This window comes from Sinohyriopsis cumingii, unplaced genomic scaffold, assembly GCF_028554795.1.
Source record: "Sinohyriopsis cumingii isolate HCF-2022 unplaced genomic scaffold, ASM2855479v2 utg002554l, whole genome shotgun sequence".
NCBI lineage: Eukaryota > Metazoa > Mollusca > Bivalvia > Unionida > Unionidae > Sinohyriopsis > Sinohyriopsis cumingii.
This window is the reverse complement of record NW_028316243.1, coordinates 22,549-44,962: the sequence shown is the minus strand read 5'-3', so window position 1 is coordinate 44,962 and position 22,414 is coordinate 22,549. Positions and strand designations below refer to the sequence as shown.

Genomic DNA, 22,414 nt, shown 5'->3' with positions numbered 1-22,414 from the left:
TTGTACCTCTCTAGGGGGTTGGCATGTGTGAACATACAACAATGCAGTTCAGGTTCACATTTAATACAATTTCCCTTTGAATTAGGATTGACGAGTATCCAGTAGGAATTTCCCAATCTTGAAGCATTTAGCTATGAATAATTAACCTTAAATTTTTTAGATCACCCTGCTGTCAGCCCTAATCTGTGTCAGTGCAAAAGTCAAGTGTTGTTTTAACATCATGTGCCCTTAGGACACTTTCCATGCTTCTGTCTCACATATAAGCCTACTACAGTTCTTGCTAACCATAATTATTCTGTACCAGTATGTATCAGCTAAAATACATTTCTAAATTTGAAATGAGCTTCAGTTTTATTATGTTAGAGCATGTAATTTTGATCCATTGAGCAAAAATAGCTAGAGTTGTGCATTGTACCATGACAGTGACTGTCCTTCCATTTGTGTAATGGTGCTTGAGCCCACAAAATTGGCAAAATTTATGCATAAACGTGCTACATCGGGAATTTTCAGAATGTAAGAAAAACACCACAGCCTGTGCATTAATGACCTAAGCAGAGTGCATCTTAATGTCATGGAGCAGCCAGTAATCCTTGTCATAAAGTGGGCTGAAATGTTATATATGAGTTACCTATTACTAAGCAATTTCATACCAACCAGCACTGCAAATTGTGTTGACCTGCCCATAAAATAACTATGAAATATTTAACTTTTTCATGTTTTGTTGGTTCTGTGTCCTTCTTTGCTTAGAAGTGCAAGGATGGAACAAAGATAGTGTAATTTTACTTGTCATCTGAATCTCCAACCCAACTACTCTTTTTGCTATTATGAGTTGAGAGGTTTCAGTTTATTTGGAAAAAATTATGATTTCAAAGAAGAAAAAATTCAGGACACCAGGAAATTTCAATCTTGAGGTTATTCTGGTATACTGAGGTTTCAGTTTTGAGGAGTTACTATATATATACACACACACACACATATATATGAAGCAGAATAATTTTTATTGTTGCATTAAATTTTTCTTTTCAGCAGAATAATTTATTAAAATTATTATTCACTGGAATCAAAAAGTATTCAATAATATTCTCGGAGAGAGACAATAATTAAGAATTATAGTGAATTCAGAGAAAAACCTTTGGAATACATCACTGTGATATGCCAAAAATCTGTCAGCATATTGCTACAATCCAGGCCACTGGCACATTAGCAAGTCTGAGACTACAGGCACATCAACACATTCAATACTGGAATTTATTTGGTATACCACTGGAAATCAATTGGAATTTTATACATTTGGACTAGTGATAGAACATTTATTGCAAGTTATATTTTAATTCATAGTACTGTAAGTTCTTTTTATATTTTCACTTTGTATTCTATAGAAATAAATTTGTTGAATTTTACAAAACTTGTTTCCCTCTTTCCTGTTACTAAGTCTGTTAAGACATAGAGTTGTAATAATGTAAATATTATTGAACATTGTTGGCTACTCTTGAAGACAAGGGTGAAAACCAGAGCTTCAACAACATCACAGACCTTCAATATATTAATTCGGCCTAGTATTATGAAGCATTCTCTGTGTAGATAGATGAGAATTAATTCATATAACACTGACTCAGCAGCATCATATTTTGGTGATGTGTGCTTAGTCATGATGGAAAATGGGCTGGTATGTGCAGGCAAGGTAATGGGTGGCATTTACTCACAGACCTGGGTTTGTATCTCCATAGAGTATGAATTGAAAAAATTATCTAACCTGCATGATTTGTATTAAATACTAATTCTGACGTGTTTTATCAATCATTCCCTTGCAGAATCCAGGGATAGCACTTTCTGTTTTGTTTGGTATATATTTGTAATTCTCTATGATTAATACTATATACCTTGATTTCTTTCATAGGAATCCAGAACGACTTTAGATAGATGAGAATTAATTACTAGCTCACCAAGCGAGTGTCTGTGACACACGAGTGCATACAATACTGACACAGTAGAATCCTTTTTTGGCAGTGTGTGATTAGTCATAATGGAATATGGGCTGATGCATACAGGCAACACAATAGGTACCATTTACCCACTGAACTGGGTTCGAATCTCAATAGAGTAAGATTTTTATAATATATATATATATATATATATATATATATATATATATATATATATATATATATATATATATATATATAAATAAAGAGAGAGAGAGAGACGGAGAGAGTCACCATCAAGTAGACAAATGAATGAATTAATGACTAATCAGTTATATAAGTAGAGTAATACCAACCACACACCCCAGCTAAGACCTCTTTGCAGAAAGGAGATAAACGCTTTTGATTCCAAGGTGGTCTGAATTTAAATAATTATTTACAAGTCGTCCATTTTAAAAGAAACTGGACTATTTAAATGTGGTTTTAATGAAGTTGTAGTCAAATTTTAGGAATTGTTTGAATGAATGGTTATAGTGATGAAAGAATACATGCAGCAAATACATACTAGTCAAGCATGTTGGATTTGAGAGTAGTTTGTTGAGCAAAGTTGGATCCATCTTTCTGAAGGCACTGTCAGTTGGTGCAAATACCGTCAAATCTCCATCTTCACGCAATATCTGTCCCAAGCCAGTTCTACCAACAGCTGCAATAGTAAGCATTTTAATATTTTATGAAAGATACATAAAGCTATGATTACTTCCATTTATAATGTTGTTTACAGGGTTGTTTCCCCCTGGAGTGATCAGAACCAAAAGTAGGTTGCATTTTCCATTTATATGAATGGGCCTAAGAAATAAAAATAAGTCATTTCAAAACCATGCAGCATTCCAAATTTTAACAGCTTACTCTTCAAATGTCTTTTATTTTCCAGTTATAAAAATTGTTCTCAACGAGATGGACCCAAGCTTAACTCCCTGGAATCTATGAAATTTTACTTTTTTGCATCTTTATTATATGTAGTGTATGTAAATAATATAAACTCAACCAACACATCTTTTCATCAGTTTATGAAAAATGCAGATTTTTAATAGTAGCATGATGTCCCACCCAGTCACATTATCCTGACACCAGGCCGACCAGTCCTAACACTAACCTATTAATGATGAGCGCCAAGCAAGACAGCTGTTGGTACCATTTTTGTAAGTTTTTGATATGACTTGGCCGGGGATCAAACCCACAACCTACCGCATCTGAGGCAGATGCTCTAACCACTAGGACACCGGAGCAGTCTCAAAATCTGTTTTATAAAGCTTTTTCTAATATATCACTGTCATTATAATGATATCCATATCAGCCATACCACATAATGCCACATAATGAAGTACACATTGCTACCTTGTTATAATGCCATCCATGGGTGCCCGAGTATAAAGCCTAACAGTGAAACTGCCTTAAAATGTACAACACACATGGCAGCCAAAGAGTATAATGTCTTATTACCACATAAGGCACAAAACCACCTCTTTGTGCTGCCTTATAGCAACACCAATGTGTGTGTGTATGTGTGTGTGCACTGCAACTGGTTCCATCTTCGGGTGGGGATCCTGTTTTGTGCTGAGTGAGTTGATTAGACTCTGCCTTGAACCAAATAGGGGTGAAATGATACATATCACAATACACAGCCTATGATACATTATGAATACACATATCAATTTTATGGTCTTTTCATCTGTATTTTCAGGTCTCTCAGTGGCAGAGTGGTGCCATGATATATGTGTTGATATAATGGTTGTATTTTTAATATGTATATGACAGACAAAACACAGAGAGACTTATCATCTGTTCATATACTATTCTCATCCTTAACAAGATAGAAAAGATATACTTCCAAACTGTTAGCTGATTTTTATTCAGCCATTTAGACCATTTCAACCTGTTCCATCTGATCTGATGAAGGGCTAATTTTGATTTGATATGGAGATTTTAAACCATGTGAGTGCAAAACTCTCAATAGTTTTTCTTTCTTACCGACGTAAATAAATGCACGGGCCTGCTATGGCAGCCACAGATAAATTCTGATTTTAAAGAATGAAAAGGTAAATGACTAACAATTATTCACAACAGCTGAAGATTAAAGTAACCAGTATGGGTTAAATATCGTTTGGTATCGATTCTCCACTTCTTCTATCTTGTATTGATATGAATACTGATATGGAGAAAATACTGCTATTTTTTATTTTATTTCACCCATTATATATATGTCTGTTGTATGTCATGAATATAAAGCAAATACTGTAGGGTTAATATATCAAAACATTACTGAAGATAAAAGTGTATAAAACATAGACAACAAGCTATTAAAATTAATTAGATTGATGTAAATAATAAATTTCTTATCATTAAATTTCAGTTAAATAGTAAATTTGCATTTCAGAACATTAAATTGTTATTGGTCAATCATTTCCAATACAAATATTTTATAACTGCATTGCTATTATCATGGATGAAATTTTTAAAGAAAATAACATTCTTTTGGCAACGAAATGCATGAAAATTTTATGAATATACCTGTTTTGAGATAACTGAGGTCTGGATTTCTGCTGATTTTGTCCATCAGTGAATCTGTGACTGGTTGAAGGATTTCTTCCACAACATGGATCACTCCATTTAGAACCAAATTGTCTACAGTTATGACACGTTTACAGTCAGTGGTCATAACCTTGAAAAAAAATGCAATGCGTCAATTAAAAAGGATGCTAATTCATGCAAATTACTGAAAATAATTTGAAACAATCAAATAATATGAACAATAGTTTCTACTCGCATTTCCAGACATAACTTTTTTTTAAAGTATCCAAAAACCTTATGCATTTCTCTTGATTTTTTAACCATTTCTTAAAAAATGCATCAATTGATCCCACAGTAGTTCATCATCAATCCATTCATATGATATTACTTGTTCATCCATCCATCCCTCCATCCATTCATTCATCAGTTCATCCATTAACAATGATCCATCCATCCATGAAAAATGCATAAAAAGTATATATATATGCAAACATTCCATGCATACATACATGTGTGTATGTATATGTACATACATACATACATATGAACATACATACATACGTAATTATATGCAAATATTCCATTCAAACACATATATGTGTGACTGATCCGTCCATCCATACATATAGACAGACATACATGTATATGTAAAAACAGACATACATGTTGAGGCGAATCATACAGATTCACCCTAATTTTGCTCTTGAATGGACTAGCTGTTTCAACAAGTTGGTTGTTTTTCAGCCGAGTGCTGGTCAGTGTCCCCAGGGCTAAGTGACCCAGGACCAGGTTCCTGGTATCCTGCAGCAGGGCATCAGTCGCTTGCTCAGATACAATCACCATACTGTCCATGTCCTTGGAAAAAGAAAATAATCACTATTGCATTCTGACTCATTTTTAATTAAATTACAGAAGGTAATACTCTTTTTGTTTAAAAAATAGACCAAACTAAAGAAAAAAACTTAAGAGTTCGTCAGAGGGACTCATGCTCTTTAATGGGTGAAAAGAATTTCCAGGAATTCAAGATAGGGCCATTTATTCCTTTTAACTGCTGAATGTTGAAACCATCTCTGATATTCTTCAGCAATAATAAGATTTTCAAATTCACTGCTGTGATGGACATATTAACGTCAGATTGACGCCATTTTCATTTAGAACAAAGCAGATATCATCAGAAGTCTTTTGATGAAAACCCTATTCCATAATGATCATCCAATAAAGGGGGTGTAGTGACAACAAGATTCTCAAGACAGTTGTTGTAGCAACCATACTGATATATGACTGGCACCATTTTCATTTAGGACCAAATAGGTATCATTAGATATCTACTTGAGAAAGCACCATATTTATATACGAGTCTATTAAAACAATGCTCTCAAGATAATCACCATGGCGCCTATATTGAAGTTTGTCAGTTTCATTTAGAACTCTTCTGATGAAAACCTTCTGTCGAAATGACTTTCCATTTAAGAGTAGTGAAGAAATCAAGATTTCCCAGATGTTTAAATATTGGACATCAGATCAGTACCATTTTAATTTAGGATCAACAAAATATTATAAGAAGTATTTTGGAGAAAATCCCATTCTGATATGACCATTCATTCAGAATAATTAGTGACAAGCTTGTCCAGCTCGCCACTTGGGCAACCATATTAGACATGACATCAATACCATTTTCATTTAGGACAAACTAGACATCATAAGAAGCCTTCTGGTGAAAATGCCATGTCAGTATGAATTTCCATTCATTAGAAGAAGTGACAAGACTTTCAAGATAGCTACTGTGGTGGCCATAATGGATGTCTGATCAGCACCATTTTCATTCAGGACCAACTAAGTATCATCAGAAGCCTTTTAGTGAAAATATCATGTTGACATGATAATCCATTCAGAAGGACTAGTGCAAGATTTAAAGATGACTGCTCTGGCAGCAAATTGGATGTCAAATCAGAACCATTTTCATTAAGACCAACAATATATCGTAAGAAGTCATTCAGTAAAACCCCCTTGTTGATATGATCATTCATTCAGATAAAGTAGTGATAACATAATTTTACAAATGTACGAAGTGCACCATTTTCATTTAGGACTGACCAGACCAGAGGATGAATCTGTCTGTACAGTTTCATGGCAATCCTCTAAGTAGTTTAGGAAGAGTAGCAATAACAAATTTGTGCAAATGGATGGATGGACAATAGATGAAAGACCATCCCATAAGCTCCTCTGGTCTATGACCTGTGTAAGCTTATCAAGAGTTCCTCAGTGGGGCTGACATTGAACTGGACAAAATAAATTTCCAGGAATTCAAGATAAGACCATATCTTCCATTTAACTGTAGAGTACTGAATCCATCTATGATATTTGCCTGTGATAACAAGATTTCAAATTAGCTGCTGTGGTACACATACTGGATGCTGAGTTTGGCACCATTTTAAGACAAAGCAGACATCATTCGAAATGTTTTGGTAAAAATCCATGTCATAATAATCATCCATAACACAACAAGATTTTTAAGGCAGTTCTCATGGCAAAGCAGTAGCCATAACAAGATTTTTAAGATGGCCACTGTGGCAGCCATAATGGATGTGTGAGCAATACCATTGTCATGTTGGACCAAATAGACCATGGGATGAATGTGTGTAAGGTTTCAAACCAATCCTCCAAGTAGTTTAGGAGGAGTAGCAATAATAAACTTGTGCTAAAGGATTTATATAGGACACTGGACAAAAGATGATGGCTGCATGATGGACAACACACCATTCCACAAGTTCTTCTAACAATGATCAGTGAAGTGAAAGAATACATAAGAAACCTTATGAAATCATCTGGAGGCATAAACAAAGAAACCTTAATGCCATCAAAAAATTATCATTCTGCATTGTCTAGCAATACCTTTTAAAGGCAATCTTTCCACTACAAAAAAAGTGAGTGGGTTCCAAGTTCTTTCCGTCTAAATTCAGCTTTCATGAAGAGAATTTAATCCTTATCATTGATTTAGTTGCATACTGGTCAGTGAAAACTTCCTTGCATGGTGGGGGCCCCAAGTGGTGGAGTGGTCTAAATTGCTCACCGTTATAGATCACTGCCATCTTACCTCTCTCTGTGTGGGTTTGAGTCTCAGGCTCGGCCAATGTGGATATGTGAGAAGCTTGCCAGTAACTTCTCGTAGGTCAGTGGTTTTCCTGGGTTCTTCCTCCACCATTTATAATGGCCGCCATGTTCAGCCTATCTTGTGCTGAAAAATGGCGTTAAACCCTATAACAACAACAACAACCTTATATGGTGACTGACAGGTGAAGCATAACAATGTATTCCTACCTGTCAACGTTAATTAGGTACAGAGGGTGCTGCTATTCATTTCACATCAAGACTGACCAATAGGTGTTCTTATCTACACCTGACAGTACAAAAGTTTAACATACTCAACAAATCATGCTTCATATGCAGCTCATAGTACCGACCCCTTTTGAACACTGGACTTGAAAGTATTCTTAAAGGGGCCTATGTGGTAAAATCAGTTATATAGTACCGTCCCCTTTTGAACTTTGGACTTTAAAGTAGTGTAAAAAAGGGCATATACAGTAAAATCAGCCTCACTATACCCACCCCTTTTGAACTTTGAACTTTAAAGTACTGTTAAAGGGGCATATACAGTAAAATCAGTCTTACAGTATCCAGCCCTTTTGAACCGTGGACTTAAAAGTACTATAAAAGGGTCATATATGGTAAAATCAGCCACACAGTACCACCACTTCTGCCAACAGAACAATGGTATCTCAGCATTGATGGTCCCACATTCAGAATTAAAATATTATACAAAAACATCGATCTGTGCTTTAAGAATTGAATCATTAATGACAGTAGTTTTCCAATTATTGATCTTTCAATTCAAATTTTACTGCTGAAGAAGTCAAATATCAGAATAATCTAAAAACTATTGCTACAAATATTTTCAGTGTACAAAAATATTTTCATGATTTAAAGAACATAAAAACATGACTAGTTGATTGTTTGTATCAGCTACTTTTTAACTGGATAAGTTGTGAATCAGTTGTTTTTGAGAGTGGTAAGAGCAACTTCCATCTGAACTTTGCCCTCATTTGCTCCAGGAGGTGAGGGGTTGGGAATTCAAGTTCAAAGTGCAGTATCAATGGAGTCCAGGGATTGGAGGGCGAGGGTTGGGAATCAAATACCCAATGCAGTATCAGTGGAGTCCTGGTACTGGTGGCAAAGTTCTGGAATCAAAGTATTAAGTACAGTATCATTGTAGTCCAAAGCGCAGCATCAGTGAAGTCCTGCGATTGGAGGTGGGAGTTCAGAACCAAAGTCCCAAATGTAGTATAAATGGATTCCTGGAAATGGAAGTCCGTTATACATAGCTATCTATCTATCTAATCTGCCTCTATCTATCTCTATCTAACAGAAAGACAGATAGATAGAGAGATAGATAGATAGATAGATATGCTTCAAATGATAGCTTAGTTTAAACCTCTTTATAATGCTGGCAAGTCCAGGCTTGATATAATACCTGAAGAGGGACCTCATTTTCACCGAGAGGCAGTGATTTGATTTTCTGGAAGGCTTCATCAGTGGGTCCAAAGATGGTGAAGCTGTTGTTGGTCTCAGTAAGCATAGGCACCAGATCTACTGCTTCAATGGCACGTATAAGTTCATTGAGATTCAATTCCCTTGCAGTAGAAATAAAGTCTTGCAGTTTCTTGGCTGTAACATGGAAGACATGGTTTATACAGCATGTAGGGAAAATAACATGAATCTCATGCATGCTATCACATTATTTTGTTCACATGAGTCACTTGGAATAAACAATTAGGGTCCCTATTAAACATTTCTAATAACAAAGTTTTCATTATTATAAAGCATTACACAATTTTGTGTGTGTTGTTCAGGGTTCAAACTGGGCATTAATTACATCAGAGAATTCATAACAGCCAAGTATGTTATGGTATAAAATACTGCAACACTGAAACACATGCTTGTTTTATTTCTGGACTTTAAACACTGTTCTATATCAGACATAGATTCAACTGTTAAGTGCAATCTCTTTCTGATAGCTAGATGATGGCATAAGAAACACTTCAGATTATTCGTTGGAGGTATCTGCTTAGAGGATGTGGCTGATTAAGGAAGTGCACATATGAGGAAGTAAGAGCTGGGGGAACAGAAAATTAGCTGGATATAAGGGATATCTCTCAATGAAAGATGACCATTATGGCAGGTTGGTCTATTGCAGAGTTGGGCAAAAAGTGGACTGTGACCTTGTTTTATCTCTTAATTTACAACATAGGACGTGGCTTTAAAAATCACTTATCCAGCCTGCACCCAAGAGGCAGTTGTCCATGCCTGATCTATGTGATCTTTTTAAAAAAAATAATTGATATATTATATACATTATAAATGTATATGAACTATTTATAAAATAAGGATATGAACATCTATCCATTCTTCTGTCCTTCACATATCCTTAATATCAGATAAGTTTTATTTACTGTTCTCGTTAGACAAGAGAGAGAGGATACATAAAAAGTTTATTACCTATAGGACAGCCATGGTCCATTGGTTTCCTTGAGAATCCAGGACAGCATTCATATATCTCTGTCACAGTTTTTTTTCCTTTGCTAGTAACAGCCCTTGAAAAGATGTATACAGTCATTCATGTTATTATAAGTTCTCATTAGAGCTTAAGCATTCAGTAAGTAATTAAATTTACTGGTTTATGTAACAGACTAATCAAGTGTAACCCTAAATACTAGAAAGGAATTTTCCAACCTAACTGGCCAAACAAGGGATGCCAGACCATTTCCTGCCTAATGGGCCAAGTGGGGCATGCTACATCATTGCTTGCCTAACGAACCAAACAAAGCATGCCACACCACAGTGTGTCTCATTGGCCATACAAGTCATGCCAGACCATTGTTTGCCAAAAATGGATCAGAGGATGCCAGACCAATTTGTGTCTAATGGGCCAAACAATGCATGCCAGACCAATGCCTGTCTAAATGGCCAAATAAGACATGCCAGACCATTGTGTCTAAAGGGTGAAATAAAGCATGCCCAACCAATGGCTGTCTAATTAGCAAAACTAGGTATGCCAAACCATTGTGTGTCTAATGGGTGAAACAAAGCAAGCCAGACAACTTCCTGTCTAATGTCCCAAAGAAAGCAGCCAGACCAATGCCTGCCTAATGGGCCAAACAAGGCACTGTGGACCATACCATAATCTTCACGTGGAGTCAAGCTCACTTCAGCTTCACAAAATAATAGTAGTTACAAATATCCCAAAGAAAGCAAACCAGACAACTGTCTTCCTAATAGGCCAAGCAAGGCACTGCGGATCATACCATAATCTTCACTTGGACTCACAGCTCACTTCAGCTTCACAAAATATTAATAACAGTTACAAAATGTCTACAAATTTATACTTACTGTGTGTATTGATTTTCCACATGATAAACATTTTGCACCAAAGCTTCATGTACCAAGGGATAACCCAAAAGTGATGATTTATTTTCATGAAAGTACATCATTTAACTTCTTTCTTTCTGATTCATGCATTGATTATTTTATTTTAATCTCCAGAAATAGAAAATGTTACAAAGTGAGTGATGAACTATAACAAAATACGATGAAATTCATAATTACTTCAATTATTATTATCACTGCAAATGATTTACCTCCATTGCATTCCTTTTTATACAGACCATCATCTTTTACTACAGCTGAAAGTACAGAATTTGAATAATTTGTGGGGACACCAACTGTCAATGACAAGGATAATACTAAATTTCATTCAAATGAAATCTGTTGCCATTGGCAATGCTCAAACTGACACTCCTGATTATCATTTCCCAAGAAATATTTGGAAAAATTTCTTTTTGCTGATGCTGCATTCTGAAAAAATTTAGATGGATGCCTTTTTTGTTATGATGTACTTCAACAGTTTATCACAAGGATTTAGTTATGGAAAATGCAGTATCTGCACAATGAGTGAGACAAATATAGAAGTTTGCAATCAATAGACCTTGACAAATGCAAAACAAGACCAATTACTTGTGTCAAGTAATATGTGACAAACAACAACAATAATAGCTACAATAATAATAATAATAACCACAATTCTCAAGAAGAAAAATATCTCCATTCTCACTTATCTTTATATTCCCATATTGCATATGTTTCACGTTTTCACGTCCAGTAGATGAACATATATGTACATTGTTACAATGTGTTGACTGCATACTGTAGTATCATCAAATTTCATGGGGGAGCAATTTTCATGGTTTTCAATAGTTTAAATCCCCAACAAAAAATGGCCCACCTATGATGATGACAGTGGTTTAAGTAAGAGATCATTCATATATACTTTAATAACCGACTGACCTCGTGTTGTTGGCTGCATCGGCTTCCTCTGATGTTGAGCACTCAAATGAAAACATGGCGAAAGTGATTAATCTTGACAGGTGTTTTATTTGTGCTCATAGAGATGGAAGTATTGTTTTAGTGTTGTTGGCTGCGTTCACTTCAACTGATGTTATTCATTTGATCGAAAACACGGTAAAAGTATTGAACTTGCCAGGTCTCTGATTTGTGCTCATATGGGTGGTAGTATTGTTGTAAACATTAAAGTGACCGCCTTTTGCATCTGCATAGTTTTATTCTTTTGTATTCTTTATTTTGGGTAATTGTAGAGGTTAAACCATGAAATTAAATACCTACTAATATGCAAACTTTGACAGGCAGAACCACAAACTTAAGTACCCACGAAAATTGAGCCCAACAAAAATAAATAATACTATAGTATGTTCCATATTTTCATGCCCAGTAAGTGATTATACAGGATTATCAGGTTGATCTTAAAGATTTCAACTTATGATCATGGACCCAGGTCACTGAGGATTAGGAGAATTCCCCCAGGCCAATGTTTGTCTTGTATTTGATTTCATTGTTTCATACCCTTCAAACAGATATATGAATATGGAGTGATCCGTTATCTAGAGACCTTCCAAGTTATGACACTAGGGCAACATTGCTGTGCTCCTTTGTAATATTCCTGGCCTTGATAAGATGCATGCCAACTTTCATATATATAGCAAAAATTCTTTAAAAGTTACCTACTTTCCACACTCGTAGCTGAGTTAGGTCATGTCAAAATTTTAAAACTATTGAAGATGTACTGATCACCATTATCGAATTACAAAGTTTCCATTCATATCTTCAATGGAATTGGAGATACAGTAAAATTTTAATAAGAATCAGATGTACAGATTAACAGGATGTCAATTCCTTGTTGGAAAGCATGGAGATGATAATAATGATAATAATAATAATAATAATAGTGATGGAAGGAACTGATGCCCAATTGGGTGAAAAGGTAAGACCATTTCTTCCTTTTAACTGCTGAGTAATGAAACCATATCCGACAGTCCTGAACAATAAAAAGAGTTTCTAATCAGCTGCTGTGTGTAAATGCTGGCTGACAGATTGGCACCATTTTCATTCTGGACAAAGTATAAATCATTAGAAGAAGCCTAATGATCATCCCCTCATGGTAAGACTTTTATTACAGTAGCCATATTAGATAAACAAGTGTAACGAGTTTCATTTAGGAGCATCTAGCAAACATAAAAAGTCTATTGGTGAAAGCAGCCATGCTGATACAGCCATTCAAGGTAACTTAAGTCTATTGGTAAAAGTACCCATGCTGAAACAGCCATTCATTTGACATAACAATCTTTTCAATAAAGTCACCATGGTGGCCATTTTGAGGTTAGTCATTCCCATTTATGACCAAGTAGACACCAAAATGACTTTCCATTTAAGAGTAGTGAAAATAAGATTTCAAAATGGCCACACACTGAACATCAAACAGCACAATTTCATTTAGGATCAATAAAACATCATAAAAATGTAATTCAGTGAAAATCCCTTACTGATATGACCATTCATTCATCAGAATGAATGGTCATATCATCAATATGACTCTTCATTCAGGACAAGTGATAGTATGACTTTCAATATGGCTGATGTCATGGTCAAACTGGACATCAAATCAGTCTCATTTTCATTTAGGACAAACTAGATATTATAAGAAGACTGTGAGAAAACCCCATGTCAATACGACTTTCCATTCAGAAGTAGTGATAACAACCACCAACTGTCAACCTCTGTGGGTCCCTATCAAGATGTTAAAATTGTTGTGCAGATCAACAGATTACTCAAAAAAGGTATCCCTAAGTTTAAATACAGTAGCTTTCATGGTACATGAGAGAGACCATATTTTAAATGGAGGAAAAGATGGATGGACAGATGAAAGTAGAGACAAATAGGACAACGTAAGTGCCTGCCCTTCATTATTATTAACAATAATAATGAAATAATAATGCCTTACGATGATGTACACTTGTAGGCTGTATCTGATCCGTCACAGATCTGAGTCTGGAACATGTGATGTGTCTTGATCTGACTTTCACTCTCTGCTTCTGGGTCCTCCTTATCTTCAGTGCGGGAGAAGCATACATTGGGTCTGATATTACAAGAATATTACATTGGGTCTGATATTACAAGAATATTACATTGGGTCTGATATTACAAGAATATTACATTGGGTCTGATATTACAAGAATATTACATTGGGTCTGATATTACAAGAATATTACATTGGGTCTGATATTACAAGAATATTACATTGGGTCTGATATTACAAGAATATTACATTGGGTCTGATATTACAAGAATATTACATTGGGTCTGACATTACAAGAATATTACATTGGGTCTGATATTACAAGAATATTACATTGGGTCTGATAATACAAGAATATTACATTGGGTCTGATATTATATTAAATATTAGATTAATTAATGTGTATTTTTCAAAGATAACTTGAACCAGACTCTGATCTGACTACTTTGCAGATCATTGTCAAATAAAGAAATCACCTGTCTAGATCAGATTATGGTCTGTATATCAATTTTCAATATCTAAGGCAGCTGGAAATGGATACAACCATTCTGATGTATGAAAAAGTCAAAAAAATTTCAAATATAGTTAATTTTTGTGGCCATATAAAAAAAATCAGATGAATTACAACATGAGGACTATTAGAGGTGTGTGGTATTACCAGTATACTGGTTTACCATGGTATTCTTTTCCAGTGATACATGTCACTGTTCCTTACACTGTAATGATACTTCAGTAGTTTCTGCAGTAAGTAATATATGGAAATTCACAAATAATCTTGTTAAGAATTTAATTTTCAGGACAAAATAATTCAAAATAGGTTCATTATTTTACAATACAGTTTTACTTGTCACAGTGATCTTGAATATTAAAAAAATAAGTTATATTATTGATCCTTTAATCACATTTTTGACATGTCATATGGTAGCCAAATGGGATGTTGTGAAAGACATTCTGGTAAATCCAACTTTTGGAAAAGTTTCTGTGAAAAAAGGGCATTTTTTAGTTATTTACTAACAAATATTAATCTGATAAGTATTTGTATTTCTTTGTAAGACTGCAAATCAACTTTGATTTTCATTAGAACAATTGATTTCTGCTAAAATTTTACGTAATTTCTCATGCCCACAAAATGTTTTATTTGTTAAGAAAGTTCATTTTATGTTTACTGGCCCTCTCTGATAAATATCTTGCCTGGGTGATGGCATTCCAGTCAGTTTCCCAGCCTATTATAACTATAGTGTAGCGGGCAAATTGCAGGCTTCAGTGTCAACACTATTTTTATAAACAGTCTCTCTTAAGTTGAGCACAATGTCTTTAACAGGGTGTCCACTGTAGTTTAATCTGAATCATCCCACCTTAGTTACAGTTTTTAGATTAAAATTTGCACATCTTATATACAAGTAGCAAATTCATCTACTATAATTCATTGACCATTTAATTTTTGGGAGGAGGCTGCAATTTTCTGTTGAGCTGATATATTTTCTTTTTTTATATCTCAAGATAAAAAATTTTAAATGATATAATTGATAAAATATGGTGTTATTTTGCTATGAATCAAAGCAAGATAATTTCCAGCTAGTGACAGATGGATATTTTCTTAAAATGCCAGACCCAGAACATTAAATTGTTGGTCTCTTTGGTAAATGTGGTATACAGTGGTTAGTGTCACGGTATGCTAAAAAATACTGCAGTACAAACTTCCATATGGTACCTAGAACTAAAATATATGCAATTTTGGAAGTGTGAAATTATCATTTAGCACAGTATTATATACTTAATAAAAGGTTTATCAGAGTGTCATTCAACAGCTTGCCTGTTTGTTTAATTATTAGTTATTTGTTTGTCAAACTATGACAGAAACCATATAAAGCTTCATATATATTATTGTTGCAATACGATATATACCTGCTTATAATCTGAGTCAAACTGCAAACAACTGATCATGATATGCAGCAGCATAATGTTCCTGCAGATCAGGGTCTATCTTGCTTAATATTTCTTCAGATTACTCCAAACAAACTGCACAAACCCAGATCTGCTGGTGCATTATGCAACAACAGATCTGGATCTATGCAGTTTGCAATTAGACTTGTCTCATAAGCGAGTATATACAGTACATCCACATTGTGTAAAGAGACAAAAACAGATGGAATTAGTTTTCTTTATTGTAACTTTCAATACTTTTTGTTTAGTAATTCACAACGGTCTTAAGAGAGAACAAGTTTACGAAAAATTTTATATATATTTATCATGCTTGTGGTGGTGTCTTTTATTAGCCATTCATGTACGACGATAAGGTTAAAATAACAGTAATCACCATGTCTGCCAATTCTGCGCATCGGGTAATTCTGCGCAATGATATGTCATTTTTATAAACATTGGATCACATATTATTTTGGAACAAAAATCCATTTTGTATCAAGAAAGAACAATCATACTTTAATTAAGAAAAGTGATATTCATAAAGTGTACAAAAATATCCCACATTTCAACCTGAAATGCATATGAAAATGTGATTTCTAAATGTCAACATGAAGACCCTCTCCATGACCTTCTTGAGCCTGTAACCCAGAAAATAGTATTTACTATGTATCTTTTAGAATCATACAAATAAATACATTAAATCAAAGATGGAAAGTATACCCAGTGGCGTCGCTAGGGGGGTGCAGACCGCACCGGGTGACACCATCTCAGAGGGGTGACACCAAAATGAAAAATTGCAAATTTTACAGAGCACACACTGCTCGGTCTAGTCGGATTTCATAAGCGGATAACCAATCATAGTTAAATACATGACTAGCAGGCACAGCAGTGGCGTCGCTAGGGGGATGCGGACTGCACCGAGTGACACCATCAGAGGGGGTGACACCAAAATGACATTACTAAGGATTCTGTATGGCTGTTACGGAAAGAGGACCATGGGGGTGACACCATGAGCTACCGTACTGGGTGACACCAACCCGAGTGATGCCACTGAGTATACCTTAAATTCTGCATCTTAATCCAAGTTTCCAATTTGCAAGAAGTTGTTCCACACATACAAAATCATCTGATACCCAACTTATCAACTTGTCGCTTGAATGGGATTCTCAAGAAATTCCCTGGCGTATAGTCTGTTTCTAAATTCTTTAGTAATTTTTCCCCATAAACAAGACATTGTAAACACATAATAGCTTATTTTTTATAAAACACTTAAGTTACTAACTTTTTTACAAGATCGGTTTAGCTTGCTTAATATCTCTTGCCATTTATTGGCATTGTTACATTGAATTTTGTAAAACTAGCCATACACCTGACCTAATTACTTGACTGAATTGCTAAATGAAACAGTCCAAAGTAATGTATTTCATTTCTATAGCCCTATGGATAAACATTACATCTTTACAAAGCTGTGCGCAGAATAGGCCAACATATCACAAGTCATGAAAATGGGGTTGCTATCCTGTATGCCCAAAATTAATATTATTTTGAACAAAATATTTTGGTGACATTTGCCTCTTTTCAAATGGTAAACATTGCATTATTGTCATCAATTGGTTGAATTTGGTATGTGTTTTGCTTCAATGTTGGAGACGGAACCTTAAGTGTGCAGAAATGCCCAACATCACTGTATATGTATGCTGAACACTTTTACTCTTTCAAGAACAATACATAATAATTAATACCAAAATTTATAATAAATTTCAATAAATAAACTTATAACTTACCCTTCATACCATGGTTTGTTGGAATCCATCCAATTGAAGGAGACATCGAAGAAAGGGTTTTCATCGAAGCCATAACCAAATCTGAAACTTCCTGGACGGAACAGTCTGCAAGACAAAACGATGTGATAGAGACAAACAGACACAATTTTTTTATATACCAAATGATGTCATCAGTAGCCATATCTGTGGTATGCTGGCTAATTTAACGCTGATTTTATGTGGTGTTAGCAAATTGAAATAAATTCATTGAATCCCAAGATACTGGGCAAAAACGTGCATACATATAGTATCTACATTTACAATTTACAAGATGATTTTTCCTCAGTGTGCCTTGTTCAAAATTGTTAATTTGATGGTCGCATATAGATAAGTTGTTCAGGTTGACCATCGTCCAGGTAAAATGGACTGAATATCGTCTGCTCATGGCCTTATCGGAAAGCATCTACGCGATGTGGTTCACAAGTTAGCGCATTGGCATGTGGTGCAAATATAATGTTCCGTCAGTTGCACAGGGGTTGGTTACAAAGAAAATAAGGAGTCTAACCTGTAATTGTAAAAATATCACACAAGGGAAGACACGAGTCTGCACCCCTCAGTAGTTCCAACCCTGCTAGTTCATCCTAATTGCGTCTGCTAATTTCCAATCCATTGGTAATCAAGAACAGTTCAATTTTCAAAACAGCTCGACACACTTAGTTCAGTTTGTGACATATTGGAGAACATGCAATAATTCTTCGCTGATTTTTTCACATCTGGACAAGTACTGTCCCCGGCAGAGCCGTTGGCATTCTGATAGTCTTGGATTTCACCACTGTCCGAAAGGTAAGATCCGAACAACCTCGAGTCTGTCGTTCAATGGTGAAATCAAAGACTACCCAATGCAACCGGCATTCTTCGTAATAGATCATCCAGCTTCATAAACAGTAATGCGGTCAGTTTGGGAATATAACAAGCGGTGGACTGTGGTCTTTGGTATGAACGCACTGTGGAAAATACTAGAAGCTTTCACTCGGCCTTGACTTTGTGGGGAGCTTGGATTACAAATTTACAAGAACCATTATGTGTATTAACTGGTTCCATATGTGTAACTGGAAACGTTGTTTCAAAGTAAACAAATAAAGTCACGTACTTTCTTGCCAATATCAAAAGTCAGGTACCTGTTTACTTACGAACCAGCCAGAATGTTTTGCAAAGATGGTATTTACGCAAAGGATAGATTACAAATACCAAAACATACACGTATCTAGTGTTTGCATTTGCTGCATTTAAAAACGCTTCTGGTAATAAAAATCTGGTACCAATTTTGAATACATACAGACCTAACGATGTCAAAATTACAACCTAAATAGCAATAATATAATTCAGCTATGTGTTTGATTGCATGCATAAATGAGTTTTTACAAAAGCGTTTATGATATTGGATCGTCAAAAGTAACTCAAACACTGATACTTGGGGATTATTGTCAGCTTGTATAATTTAAGATAACATGCATGGAAATATATTCTAAGAAAAAACTGAACATCTTACTTTTCATAGTGCTCAAACACTTTTATTAAAGAATTAGCATTCATTTTAAGCATGTGTATGAGAGAGAGAGAGAGACAGAGAGAGAGACTTGCCTATGAAAGAAAGAAGGTTCTTTGTGCTTCATCTCCCGTTGTAGCCGATGTCTTCTGGGAATAGCCAAATCGCTGAACATGCCCTTTCTGTGACCATGTCGGCCGATCTGTCTGTGTTTTCCTACGAACGCACCCTCCACAACAAATAATTCTATCACCAAAACTGCAAGGAAAATTAAAAATGTTGGTTTCGCCATGTTCATGCCTCGTAGTTAAATTTGCGTAGTAAGTTTCCTTTATGTGGCACAAAGCTTAGTTGGGCACCGCTTTTGATTTATACGCATCCAGGAACGTACCATTAATAGCATTCTAGGGGGGTATGCAGGAACAGTTTCATAACATGCATGTTAGAAAATGATGCTGTATATTGTCATATTACTGTTCTGTTCATAGACCAGTAATGTTTTCTTAAATTTATGAAAAGTAAATTCCTACTTTAAAAACGTGAAAAAGCACTTCTCAATGGGTGTGTTAATTTTTAAGTGTGTCATACACCCTTGTTTTGAAATTATCTCCTCTGTGCAAAATATTTCACGAGTCATTCGAGGAAAGTTTTGATAGGGTCAGTACAAAACATTCAATGACTTGTTCTCATTCCGGATATTACGAAACGTTCTCGCCCATTTGTTACCATTGATGGGGTCATAAGTCAATGATATTGCTGATGTTGTTTAGAAAGACACTTTACTTAATTATCCACTTTACATTTTTTCTCTAATGTTCAATGTTATATCGTAGTGAAGTGGATTTTCCCCATTTTTGTTTCGCCTGAGAATGACGAAGGATTAGTATTATTTCTGGAGACAACAACGACAACATGGACGGCATCTTTGAACGATGTACAAGTGCTGTTTTAACGATTTTGAAAATCACACATCTTATAAGTCAGTTGCTGCATTAAAAGTAAAATTAAATGTATTAGGTGTATACCTTAACATACTAAGACTTTCCGTCTCGCCTGCGTGCATAGAAAGCAATGTCATTATAAAGCCATTCAGAAGCGAGACACCGTTTAACGCTCTTCAAATGCATGACTTCTTTAAATCGGACACACTATTCATGTCATGTGATGTTACATTAAAGACTATCATGACCATCAGATGGTCAGTACGAGTATGCCAGTGATGTTCATGCAGAAGAAAAAATTGCTTCAGGTGTGGAAAAAATATGTTTAGATGCCAGTATAAAGCATAAAAGAACACAACTATTTTATCAAACATTGCTGCATAATTGAACTTTAATATTCATTAAAATGTTCATCAGTTTCATTCAATATTGTATTTATAACAGATATATGAAGAAGTAAATATTAAAATGTTATCATGTTTGAAACTAGCATGAGTAGTGAATGGGGGCGCATTAGGGACAATGGGACTTACCATTAACAACAGGGTCCCGGCCCTTTGGGGACTATGTAAATTTAACATGGGGAAAACTAGCCCGGCCCTTTGGGGACAATGGGAATTAATATAGGAATCTATTTTGGGTCAGTCTAGGGACAAGGAAAATTTAACATGGGAGAAAAAAAGCAATTCTAGGGACAAGGGGAATTTAACATGGGATTTTTTTTTGTTTTTTTTTAAAAATAAAAATAAATAAATAAATGGGCTAGGCAATTGAAAGTCTATCTCGTTTCGAGAGATTGGAGTGGCCCTGAAAAGGGCCTTTGGGTTTCTTCTTCTTCTAACTCCTCCACTTCTTCCACCAAGTCCTCACTTTTTCCATTATTCCTTTCTTCTTCCTCTTTTCAGTTTCTGTTATCCAGTCAGGATGACCCATATCTCTGAATTTCTGTTGGATCTTCATCCAGTTGTTATTCGATCTTTCAAACTCTAATTTCTTCTTATTCTCTTCTTCCTTTCTCTCTTTGCTCCATTTTTCTTTTATCTTCATCACTTCTACTTTCATTACCTCTCTAATTAGTTCTTCTGCTTTTATCAACTGGTTAAAACCCCACTTTACGTACCACCAGTCAGTCCAATAAAAGCTATTTTCTAGGAAGCTCCTGACTTCTATGACATGATCCAAGGCTTCCTTTAAAGTACCTACTCTCACGTAAGGTGGGTCAATGAATCCTCTGATTCTTTCTACTTCTTCCTCAATCATTCCCCCTATTAGATCTTTTGCTACTCCAAGACTCTTCACATTGTTCAGGCTACCTTCAAATCTTCCTTCCTTATTCAATCTTTCTATTACATAAGTCCCATCCATGATCCAAAAATAGCTATGTCTCAAATCGTTAAATAATTTTGTCACCTCCATCTTCTTTGTTTATTCCTTAGAATGGTGCGAACGACGAACACTGTGGGTTCTTATACGAAAAGCGCGGACGTGAAGGAAAACATCCCCCAAGACTCAAAATTTATATTACCTAGATCATCACTTAAAACGCGCGGACGTGAAGGAAAACATCCCCTACTTTTCTCATTTCATATTATCTACTATCCACATACGTGAAGCAGCAATAAATAAACCCAAAATCTACTATCCACACACTCAAAGCATTAAAATGAAACCCAAATCTACTATCCGCACAAACATACATGAGTGCTTACAAACACAAACGCATACACTCACACTAGGACAGAAAGAGTCAGTGTTTATATTCACACTACTCTACATACACACATTAGCAAATCGATTGTTATTTCTTTTCTAGAGTATTGGGTAGCCCTGCAAAGGGCTGGTTTTTTTAACTCCAGGGCACCTGGTTAATGATGGCACCTTCCAGGCCTGGCACCACACACACATCTCCTACTCCAATCTCCTTTCACTCTTTTTTGGGGGGAGAGCAGAGGCGGAATGAGTGGCTTCAGAATCCCAATCTTCTGTCTCTGGGATTCTGAAATTTCCTTCTTGTGTCTGTGTTACAGCCATTCCTCTCTCCTTTTCCTCCTCTTCTTTTTTTTCTTCTCTCCTCCTCTTCTTTCTTTCTTATCTCCTCCTCTTTCATCCTTCCCTCTTCGACGATGGCCTCCGCGGCCAGTTCATTTAGTATGAGCCTGGCATATTCCAGGTGCACATGAAGTTCCAACAGTTTCGCTAGCCTTCTGCTCATTCTCTAGTGTTGATCAATCAACAAGGGTAGCTAGACTGCCAAGCGATTTTCAATTTAT

At 35.5% G+C, this 22,414-nt stretch overlaps 1 protein-coding gene across 1 annotated transcript in view; it reads right to left on the bottom strand.

The window, feature by feature from the left end:
• LOC149770171 (transforming growth factor-beta-induced protein ig-h3-like) overlaps positions 1 to 19,567 on the bottom strand; it is a 47,957-nt gene extending 28,390 nt beyond the window's left edge. Inside the window, exons 1-8 of the mRNA XM_089949290.1 lie at positions 19,299 to 19,567; positions 17,679 to 17,783; positions 13,897 to 14,031; positions 10,044 to 10,138; positions 9,019 to 9,212; positions 5,154 to 5,345; positions 4,491 to 4,641; positions 2,488 to 2,625 (exon numbers count right to left, since the gene is read on the bottom strand). Coding sequence (XP_089805416.1) covers positions 2,488 to 2,625; positions 4,491 to 4,641; positions 5,154 to 5,345; positions 9,019 to 9,212; positions 10,044 to 10,138; positions 13,897 to 14,031; positions 17,679 to 17,783; positions 19,299 to 19,501 — 1,213 coding nt within the window. The 5' untranslated portion in view covers positions 19,502 to 19,567. The remainder of the gene's footprint in view (positions 1 to 2,487; positions 2,626 to 4,490; positions 4,642 to 5,153; positions 5,346 to 9,018; positions 9,213 to 10,043; positions 10,139 to 13,896; positions 14,032 to 17,678; positions 17,784 to 19,298) is intronic.
• Positions 19,568 to 22,414: the final 2,847 nt, after the last annotated feature.